The sequence below is a fragment of the Lepeophtheirus salmonis genome, chromosome 5 (assembly GCF_016086655.4).
Source record: "Lepeophtheirus salmonis chromosome 5, UVic_Lsal_1.4, whole genome shotgun sequence".
NCBI lineage: Eukaryota > Metazoa > Arthropoda > Copepoda > Siphonostomatoida > Caligidae > Lepeophtheirus > Lepeophtheirus salmonis.
The window spans coordinates 27,353,965-27,366,115 of NC_052135.2; the positions used below are offsets into that span (position 1 = coordinate 27,353,965).

At 30.1% G+C, this 12,151-nt stretch overlaps 1 protein-coding gene across 3 annotated transcripts in view; it reads right to left on the minus strand.

The window, feature by feature from the left end:
* The window catches only part of LOC121118616 (uncharacterized), a 45,267-nt gene that overhangs the window by 2,431 nt on the left and 30,685 nt on the right, over positions 1–12,151 (minus strand). For 2 of the 3 annotated variants that reach the window (XM_071888507.1, XM_040713194.2), the window contains 2 exons: positions 10,247–10,314; positions 9,800–10,186 (listed from right to left, as the gene is read on the minus strand). In XM_071888507.1, coding sequence (XP_071744608.1) covers positions 9,800–10,186; positions 10,247–10,314 — 455 coding nt within the window. The remainder of the gene's footprint in view (positions 1–9,799; positions 10,187–10,246; positions 10,315–12,151) is intronic. The other variant, XM_040713195.2, reaches the window with a different exon arrangement.

A 12,151-nucleotide genomic window follows, 5' to 3' on the forward strand; every position in this document is an offset into this window, starting at 1 on the left:
GAAAAGAATCTGGCAAAAAAATACCCAAAATCTATTGGTAGTTTGCAAATTCTTCCAACTATCAAGTTATTATTATTATTATTTGTTGAGAAGTGTTCGTAGCTTAACAAGAGCGAATCCCAATTAACGTTCAGAACACTTATATTGGAAAATACAAAGAAACATCGACAGTTGACACCCAAATAAACAGAATTTTTTTTATTTTGTAAGTGAAGGAACACCGTCAGATGGGCCCTAAAGAAAAATTCAGTATGGGCCGGTTTCATTTATAATTCAGTCTAGATTGGTTCTATAGATGAATTATTAATGACATCATGTGCATTTCAAAATTGTTAGCATCAAATTTTTACAACTCATAAATTAGGATAGAGTTATGAAATTGATATCAAAAATTGTATATTGTTATGAATTTACAAAAAAGCCATAAAATATCACTGCTTTAAGCTGATTGTGTAATAGATATAACAAAAAGTGAATTTCGTGTCAACTAACATCGCTCTGGCCTATAGTGTGGAGTTTCCTTTTCTTTTAAAACAATAAACATTTGGTATTTTTTGTTTAGAAAATTTAAATAAAAACTTCCATACTTCCCCCTCTTGGTTGATTTAATAGATCAATATTTATTTGCCCTGAAGTTTTTGAACATAAATTGGCTTATTTATTTCAGTGATTGAAAATACATCTTGGAAATATCAAGATTGCTTCTCTTTGAATAATTGTTTATAGTGTAGTATGTTTAATTATTTTGTCTTTTTTCTTGCACAGATGTACATTGTACGTACATACGTTGCAACTTGAAAAGGGACATTTAGCTTAGCACCTCTTCTTAATTAAATCGTTGATTATTTTTCTAATTAACTTTTAACAAATAATAAAACTGTCAGCCTTTTCTTGATGTATATTGACACATGGCTTATTAAATTAACCTGGAATATCACTCATAATTAATTAATTTTTAAGTTACTAAGTACCATTAATTAAGAAAATTAGTAAACACAAGTGTTTTCAATTAACCACATTTTGCTTTATTTCAAGTTGTTTAGACAACATTAAAAATGAACGTATATAATATGTACTAGCCGTGAGACTCGGTGCTGGACCGAATTTTTTTTTCGGTTCGATCTTAAGTGGGTTTTTTTTTTAACATAAAAACTTAATTCGTTTGGAGATGCTACATATATAAAAATATATATAAATCAAAAGTTTAGTTTATAATTAAATCCTTAAGCAATAGTCAATACAACGATTAATTAGCAAGGTGATTCAAAGGATAATTAAAATACTCTGTGGTAGTTTATCCTATTTCATAAAAATCTTCAATAAAATTAACAAAATGATGTGGTAAAAAATAAATAAATAAAAATTATCAAAATTATACGACCAAACAAGTAAGATGGAGACGAAATTTAAGCTTTGGATACACAAAACTTTTAAAACTCTGTCGATGCATATATTACGGCGAAGAAACATCATAATAACTTTCGAAATATATGGGTTGTAGCGTATCAAATCCCCGGTGTACTTGTACGTTAGACTAAAAGAATCCGAAATTTATATGGCAAAACAGAGTATTTCACAGCTGTCGAAATAAGAATAGCTCTAAATTTTTCATTTCTGATAGGGTCGCCTTCTATCAACTTCACTGCTATCCTACTTCTCCAGCTCGAGAGAGCTAACTCTATAGCGCCAGTTTTTGTAGAAACACTCGAAATATTTGAAGTGAGCCCGAATAAAAGAATAGCAGTCACGAATTTATAACTTACTCTTTCTATGTTAACCAATATAAATTATTTCAGTTTATGTATTTAGTGAAAGGCAGTCTGCGAAAGCATAAATAACTGTGTTAAATAATTTTCCAGTCTTTGCAAGGAGCAATAAGGAATATCCATCCTGAAGATATTTAAAATTGCAAAGTAAATCGCTTTCTATCGTTTACTTTAGAAATTGAACCCATGATTTTCTTCTTCCACGATATGGACAGGTCCAATATTTTTAAGAATTCGTCGTAAATTTTGTCAGCTTCCTCTTTATATTTTAATGCAAAAGATATTGTCAAATGCCATGGAATGGCATTCATGTCATTGTCTGCGACTCTCTTTATTGGATAATTTTTTTTAAACAATTCAATATAAAGTCGTTGCTCTAATCGAGTAAGGAGATAATACCCCTCAATAAGGCTAACCAGTCTAATTCTTTTGGTTCCATGAGGTTTTTAAAATACAACTTCTTTTTACAGTTTGCATCACATCAATGTTGGAAGTGGATGAAAATGACGGCGTTCCTTTCCTAATAATCATATGAGCTTCTGCTAAAGAGGGAAATAATTTCACAAAGTGATAATTTATCAAACTTGTTCCTAGCGTAACCCATGTGGACACTGTGTGTGAGGAAATAGTAGCTCGCCACTCACTCTTTGGATGTCTTGAAAGGTCAATTAGCACTTTTTTATAGATTTTGGGAAATATTCTTGAGAGCAGAGATAATCCTCCTCTCACAAGAGATTGAGGTCGTTTTATTGAGGTTAAATAGATCCTATCAATTAACTTATTAAGCGAGGACTCTTCTTCTTCAATTGTCCTCTCAGCGAGCCAGGGAATACCTGTTGCCTTATATTGTACATTAGGAAATTGTAGAGGTCTCTTCCGAAGATTGAAACTTCTCCATTGGTAAATTAAAGAACACACACACTTTTTTAGGAATGCCCAGTTTGAATAAGAAACACTTTTGTATGCCATATAATTCCCAATATTTCCACTGTGTCCTTAATTGAACAGTTTGTCCAATTTGAATATCTTTACTTGGGCTCCATTTACCAATAGAAAGAACAACGGTTTATTTTATAGTTGTTTTTTAAACCGGACATCATTTCATACTTCTTGAAGTAATCTAAAATCACTTCAATTGGTTCAGTTAATTGAGCCTCAGGCTTAACTTCTAACATCAATGTGACGTCATTGGCATAAATATTAATTTTATGTATCGAGGTCCCAAAATCAACTCCAACTCCCTTGAATTTCTTTATAATCGAATCTCCAAAATCTTTTAGTGTAGTGACGAATAATAGGGAGGCTGAAGGACAACCTCAAGGGCGACTCTTTCTTAAAGTAATTGGGTCGCTTTCTCTATACCCCATGGAGATAGTTTACGTATCATAGAAGGGAACAGCTCTAATGGGATTATCGTATTCATTTGGAAGAAGTTTTTTAACTACTTTCAAAATTGACTGTAAAGGACAGAATCAAAGGTTTTGCTGAAGTCCATAGATATAATTGCCCCAAAAAGTTTCCTTTTACGTACAATTTCAAGAGCAGACTGCACATTTCTTTATATTTCTGAAATATTCCTGTCCTTTACGAAGCCTTTCTGTTCTTTGCCAAATTTGGAGCTCAAAATCAGTTCTATTTTACTGGCAAAAACTCCCGAAAGAATGCGATAGCTCTCATTGAGCACCATGATTGTTTTCCAATTGTTGATATCGGTAGCCACCCCTTTTTAGGGATCAGAACTATTTAGCCTCTTGTTATGGATTGAAGGAGCTTCCTACCAATTTCCGTAGACATCCCCAGTTCGACTAAATAGGGAACAACCTCATCTTTGCATTGAGTGAAAATCTTCCCACCAATACCATCTGGACTAGAAGCCTTTCGATCCTTAAAATATTTTTTAATGTATTTTGATATAACATTTTTCGTGAAGATTGAATGTTTTCCTAATTTTAGAACGAGGAAATTTATCTCTTTCATCCCCAACAAGCTTTTGGAAGCGACCATGGAAGAACTTCAAAATTCCATATGGGTCAGTGAAAGTTTGTCCCTCGTCAATGATTTTCTTGATTAAGGTAGTTGATCGATCTTTCGGGAACAATTCTTTTTTAATCTTTTAGATGCGTTTGTTTCTGAGACAATCTTTTCCTTAAACTCCATCTCAACAATCTCCGAAGTACATTATAAATAGGCAGTTTCAGCTGTAATTGACCGTAAAAATAAAGATTCATTATCCAAAAAATCTTCAAAATCTTTTTAAAATGATACCACTCTTTTCCTTCTAATAAATTGTAGTGTTGTGACTTTAATAGTATATGTAAACAATTTTTTTTTTTCTGTCTTCCTTTTGACTACACGAATATTCTATAATTTCTTCAATTGTATTCACTGAGGAGGAGCCAAAGGAAGCAATATTCTCTACCATTATCTCAGAGGGAGCAATTTTATTTTCATCGAGTAAACGACAATTTTCTTCATAAGTTGATACTTTTTTAGGGACCTCGTTGGTTTCTCCACTATTATCCTCCTCGCATATCATTTTTGGTACCTCAGAGGGAACAATGTTATTTTCGTCAAGTAAATTATGGTTTTCTTCACAAGTTGGTCCTTTTTCAGGGCCTTCCTCCGTTTTTCCACTAACATCTTCCTTGCATGTCATTTCTGGGACCTGATCAGAGTTTTCAATAGCGCTTTGTACAAGATTGTCGAGAGATGATGAGTCATCTCTAGATTTTAATCCAACTGTTGCCTCAAAAATAATCTCCTCTTGGAGAACTTTTTCATCCGGAATAGGTGGTTACTGAATAGGGAGTTATTTGCCTTGCTTCTCTCAATAGCTTGTTTTAGCGCATTAGCAGATATGAATATTATAAGTCCTCAAAAGCGGGAGCATGTTTTTGAAGTTGGTAATCCTTATAATACTAGAAGCTGTCATCATTATTTTTTTCATTCTTGAGGAGAAAACATATCAAAATTCATTATCATTAATCATATATAAATAAGTAACCTGTAACTGAGAAATACGTATTGACTATTTTTATAAGTTTTAAAAACGTGTAAAGTTACTTCGTGATGAAGTTTGAGATAAAGTATTGACTTGTAGATTTAGTTTTGTAAGTACAATAATTAATTACGTTTCTTGTGTTGTGTTGGTTGGTTCTTTAGCTGGTTATTTTTTGGGTCGTCCTTATTTCATTAATTTGGAAAATGTTACCAAAGCCGACAATAAAACTATTACAAGTGTTGCCGTAAAAAGTATCAACAACGTTTTTGGCTCAGATTACAGAGGTGAAAGACCGAAGGTTTTAATTGCCGGCGGAGCTTCATATTGTATTAAATCAGCCGAAACCATTAAAAAAATATTTTCCAATGATGTTGTATGTCACTTGTCTACCTCATGGTCTGAACAGAATAGCAACTCTCTGTCCTGATTGTTTCGAAAATACATACACTGTCATCTCTGAAGTGAAGAAAGTATTTTTAAATTCATATGATAGAAAACGTAAATTTACTACTTTATGCCAAGTTCTCCTCCCGCCAGCACCTATCCTCACGCTTTGGAGACATTGGCTTAAAGCAGTGAAATACTATGTCGAGCACTTCAATTCAGTCAAACAGTATATTAATGGTATGGATGAAAATAATGATGCAATAAAAAAGTAAATATCATATAACGGGTGTGAAAATGTCTGTTCACACCAATTTAATTGCATTTTTAATGGAATTATATATCTTCTATGACATTGTGGTTTCATTACAAAACAGTACTACAAAGGAAGACTCTGAGGATTTTTGTAGATAACCTATATAAAAAGGTTATCTTACTACTTTTGTCAACAAGGGATGGTAAAAAGGACAAGAACTATTTTTAAAGTTTGTTGCCTCCCCTAAAGGTCATATTGAGACCAAATGAAGATCTTATTAATTATTAAGGTTGTTATACATATTTGTCCAATAAATTTTCATAAAATAAGACTGTGTTTAAATTCATCAAACCAAATTAAGAATTAATACAATAAAAGGGAAGTGTTCAAAGACTTAAACATCCGGTAGTTCATGGCATACAACACTTTCAAGCCACACACATTAGCCTTAAGACACAAAAATATTTACTCATTCAGAATAGGGCTTCTTATTTTCCTGGAAATTTTCCATCATTGAGATCCTGAGAAACCAATCTTTAAGTTCAGGATCCTAATAACGTTTGGGAAGATATTGTAAAACATACATTTTGTCAAATTGAAGCAATTTATTGTATATTTGTTGAAGAAAAAACCTTATCCACTTTATGTATATTGACTTCAAAGACGATTCCTATATCAGATGGAGTAAATGTAATACTATAATACTTACAAATGATCAGTGCAACTCTATCTGACCAATTAAAGGAACTATAACAATAACAACAAAAAAACAAGTTTTAGACAGTCGTGAAAGATTTAAAGTGTATTCCTTTTTTCTATGTTAGAAAGTGAAATTATTGGTTTGTTATGATTGCTTCTTTGTACAACTTTTTTTGGTCTATGCACATCATTTTCAGTGTGCTATAAATTATTTAAAAGCTTGATATCTAGTGAATCTGCAATATAAATTCAATTTTTCATAAAATGAATTAAATAAAAGATCTTACATTATGAAATAATTAAATGCAATCAGGGAAATTTTTGAAAGTGTAAAAGCCAAATATATACTGAGAAAATAGGATCCAGAGAGGAACCCGTAGTTCAGGTCCAACATGTTACATTACTTACAGATTAAAATAGTTAAAATGGTTGATATAAAAAAAAAAATCTTTGTTCGATGACATTATCTAAATCGGTAAACCTTTTTCAAAAAGCAATTCTTCAGAGCTGTTTAATATCAATAAACAACCTTACTACATTATATTATCTTAAGAAGCCATTAATGTCATATTTTCCATAATCGATACATCAGTTCTTTGGTATTGTTAACATTTTGATAGTTAAACAACTTTAAAATTAGAAAGATTAAATTAAATTTTTTACATAACCAACCATGAATGAACTTTTTTTTAGATATTAGCAGCTTTAAAGAGTTCATAATATGTTATAACACAAATAACGTTAAAAAAATAATCTTTAATTAAGCAATAAATATTATTTTTTATTATAATTAGTAATTATAATTTTAAATGTTACACCCATGATTAAAATGTATACTATGAGTCCGGAGACTTAAATATACATACGTATACTTACCTTGATATTAAAAAAAACAACATTAAAGAGTTAAAGGAAAATGGCTTAGCACATGGTATAATGGGGATATTTTGTAGTTGATGTGTCGTCATAATATTCTACTGGGGGAAATGTATATATTTATACATATGGTGACATGATTATGCTGGTGCAATAACTTGTTATTTATTAGGTGTAAGTATTATACGTAGTATCAAAAAGATATGTAGGCACAGACTGTTTTGCAAATAAGAATTACTAAAGTACGAGTATATGTATATTTATTATATTATAAGAAAAACAACTAGAAAATAATTACTTGATTAAAAAAAGAAGAAGTAAAAGCTATAAAATTGAGCCTGAAGGAAGCTTTCTTCCTTTGATGTAGTATGACAGATATTTATCTTTTGAAGTGGTATTCGTATGTATACAAACATGAAGATCTATGTATGGATGTGTTATCTCTGTCATTTTTGTAGTGTAAATATATTTGATATCACGGGTCTGAACCGGTTCGATAAACGCTAAACGGATAAACAAAGGTTACTCGCTAACTGTCTTTTTTTTTTAAATACAGTTTTTGCAAAATGAACTGGTTCCTTCACCCCGAATTACTGACAACCATTGTGTCATCATTCAAGTAATGTTTGTTCACATTACTTCAGACTAGATGGAAACAGCTCAAACCTAGTCGCAGGTCATGGCGTTTGCCCGTTTTTGTTGAAATATAACATTTATCTACTAAAAGTGAGAGAAAAATAACAATAGACTAAATCTACAAAGATTTAGTCTTTTGCAAACTCTCTGAAAACCCCTTAATTCTCCTTTTATAATAGGGACGGCCCTATCTCTACATTATAAGTAATATTTTTACAGAAAATTAAGTTGAAATGAACAAAATTTAATGCTTAATCGAAGAAAAGACTCAGAACCGGCGGATCAGAAGCGCTAAGATTTGAGCTATGTTTCGTTAAGAATTGAGAAATACGTTACATAACTAGTATCTTAGGATTATTAAGATAATACATATGTAACTACATATTGTATAAAATATTCAATTAAGAAACAAGAACTAGTGAATATTTTTTGAATTGACAGCAATTCTATTAGAAAGTTGTCAAGATATATGTTCACGTTATTCGTTTATAATAACAAATAGTAGAGTTTTTATTATTATTTTGTTAATATGAGTACTATTATTAATAACCAAAAATGACATAAAAGGAGAAGGAACCAAATCTATTTCATACTCTTATATATAAAGAGAGAAAAATTGCTATTGACATTCGATATAAATCTAGAATTGCTTTAGTTTATGTACAATGTACATAAACTAAAGCAATATTTGTAATAACATAGAATAATTGATTTGTAACTTATTAAGTAGATTTTCTTTTTCATATTTGTAATAAATTATATTTCTGCATTATTACATATTTTAAGGAGATAATATTCTAGACATTTTATGTTGGTTTTCTAATACTTGGAAACGATTTAATTATTTCATGTTCATGCACTTTATTTATGTATACAGTATTTCTAAATGTATATAATACATATACATTTAACTATTCCGTTTTTGGGTGAATATTTTTTTACTAGCGCAAATATTTCTTCTGCGTGACACAATTAAAAAACGATCTTTCCTCTCAAGCTATTTTAATTTTAAGAAAAAAAAAGGATTTTGGTGGTCAATTTTGAAACCAAATTTCCATTGTTTTTGTCAAATTAAAATGACCTGTGCAACAGTTCACCCGGTACCTGCGCCCCTTTCTACCATTAATACTACTATTATTAATAATCATATTAATGAAGGTATAAGAAATCAAAATATTAACTGAAAATGTGGACAATCTAATTTATTTATTAAAAATACATCAAATTAAATACAATTTTACGTTTAAAAAATGCCTTTATTTTCATTTTCTCGCCATTTCTCGGTTTAAGGAATAAAAATATATTCAATTGTCAAAAATTATAACATTTGAACGACATTCAGAGGTGGATCTTGTCTCATAAAGATTTCAATAAAATTGTAAATTTCTAAGCATTGGCTGACGTTTTTATTTTAAAATACGAAGGAACATTGAATCAATTTAAACTTTACCACTACCGATAATAGATGATAATATAATTTGTGTTATAGATAAAATAATTTGTCATACAAACAATATTAAATACTCTAATTTTGTATGTTAAAAATGATTGAATGTTGAAACTCTAATAATTTCTAAACCAGGGATTATATTTGAATAAAATTTATTTATGCTTACAGAAAAGTTGGTATTGTAACTTTATGCTATTAGAACAAATTGAAGGTATGAAAGTGTTTTTTGGCTAATTTTTTATTTAGAAGAATATTAAAAGTATTAAGGAGCAAGGGCCACTATTTAAATATTAATACAACGCAAAAATATTTTGAGCAGCGAAGTTATATCAAGAACTGAACACAATGGAAGGGTGAGACAAGTAAAAGCAAAACATTTTTTCTTGATAAATGTCCTGACCCCTGTGCTATTTCATTTCATTTTTTTATCAAAGTAAAAAAAGTTATATGTTTACATAAATAAAAAAGGGGTTTTTTGCATTGCATACAAAGTTAATTGTTTCGAGTTCTTTTTTTCTTTTTCCCTGTCTCCTTACACATATGAAACGGTTTAACGAACCGTGTAATTTTCGTAAGAAAATAAGGGAAAAATTTATGCTATTAGAAAAAAAGAGGAGAATATAGAAAAAATCTGCATTAATATATACGTACATATAATATATTCAACCTTTTGCAAAATTATTAAATATTTATTACATAGTATTTTAGACCCCATAATGTCATCATCATACCTGCCCTTTCTTTTTCTTCATCCCTCCTTCGTCTTTTTTCCTCGGAAGGAATCGAAAAAAATCTGACACTCCGTTCTCAGTCCGAACAATGTTAAAGTACTCGCGATCTGTTTGGGTCACACCGTGCGAGGAAGGCTCAATTACCTTGAAACTAAAGATACTCCCCGCAGCACCACCCTCAACCGGACCGTTACTACTTCTTCGTTTGACTCTCCATTCGGGTAGGTCATCAAAATGAATAAGTATGTGTTTCTGAAGAGGAACTCGGGACAATTTGGAAATCAGGAGGTCCACTGAGGTTTGACGAAAGTGATCAAGAAATTGGCGGGCGTCGAGAGGTAATGAGGAGTAGAGATACTTTCGGAAATTCTCTGGAATTGAGGAAGACTTGGAAGAGAAGGAAAGAAAGATGAGTAATCTTTAAAAAGTAATAGAGACTTCGCCTACCTCTTCTCCTATACTTGAGCTCTCCAGGTTTCCATGACCATTGTTCCCAACGACCAGTGGCATCAGACCTATAATTTTTATAAAAATGTTAGAAAGTCGTATAATAGCTATATAACTACATGTGTTTGTCTAAATGTTCCACTATGCCTATAATTTGTAGCATATCAAAGAGCTTTAAAAAAAGCAATGATCAACTTCTTATTATGTAAAATTATTCATTATAAGCATTCTTATTCCCTTATAAGCGAATATAAAAACAAAGAAACCTAAAATTTACATGGTAACCCTGATAATTTAAAGAATGTTTGGAGAAACACAGCTTTGCTGTTATGACATTATCCCAGATTTACTACAATCATCATCAATCTATCTATATATCTAATTAGGAATCAATCCAATGGTAATCTTCAATTTTTCTCCGATACCAACAAATTCTTACTCAACGTCAGTCATGAGCACATGCACATGTGGTTACTTTATACTTATATGTTTTCCCTATAAAATAATAAGTATAAATACTTCGAAATATAAAAAAATATGTTCAGATAGCCTACTACAAAAAAAAACACATGCGAGAAAATGCTTGGAATTTATAACTCTACTTATACTAATATAAACATTATACAAAGACTAAATAAATAATATGTACATAAAATATAAACTAATGACTCTGTTTGCAATTCAAAACTTAATTAAACAAAAAGAACAAATGAAAACCATATTAAATGGATTATATATAAAAATTGTTATTTATTTATTTGATTTGAAATTGGGGGCATATAATAATAAATAAATAAAATGTTGGTATACAAAATACACGAATAAGTTTAAGAATAAAAAAACAGAGCTCCACTTTTATTCGATAGTTATCCAATCAAATTCTCTTTTAAGGGAATGAAAGGGAAAGGGGGGAGGGGGAAAGAGAAATTGAATTATATATCAATTCCAGATATGATGAGCTTGTAATCAAATCGGTATATAACAAAACAAAGGGAACACCACTGTAGTGTAAATAAATTCGACAGGCATTACACATAGGTATAGTGGTAAAAAATGACATTGGACGAGTGTGAGACTTTTTGTAACCTGAAGAATGTTTTTCTTTATCTTTCTTTAAGTGGTTAGATAAAGTTGCACTGGCAATGAATAGTTAAACATTACAGTGTTACAATTACTCCATCTGACCTAGGAATATTCTTAGCCCTTTACCCCCTGAATTTTTTCTAATGAATTAAAAAGTAAAATTCTCATTTGTATAAACTTTTATAAGCAATAAGTTATAAATATAAATGTAAAAAAGCTCAAAAATATTTTTTAATAACAAAAATATCTTAACAAGACTAAAGAAAATAAATATTTATATCTCTGTACAATGTCTTTGAAAGTACATTTGGCTAAATGACTATAAGTAATAACACTAGAAATTCATAAAAAATAATTTAAATATTCTAAACATAGAAAAAGATATATAATATCTTTCAAAAATATATTCCTTATATGAACATAAAAACATTTTTTCTTATATTGATCATAAACTAGCTTTTATCACAATTAGGTAGAAGATATAGATTTAGAAATTAATGTACCATCAGTTTATTTAAAAAGAGACTTTGAATTAAATCCTGGCGGCAATAAGTCAATATACTTAACATTATGCAACAAAGTTAAGGTCCTGGAACGCCGCAGGCTAAAACCCACAATTATTACTGTTATTTAAGCCGTAGAACACGAATATGACTATTAAAACTTTCAATCCACAAAAATAAATCTTCCAAAAGGCCTTGGTTTTTTTAGAAGCAAAACTATAGGTAATATTTATAACTAGTTTTTTATAAATTTGAATGCAAATTTTAATTTAACTTTTTTATCTCATATTTACTTTGATTTAAATATACATAACAAATA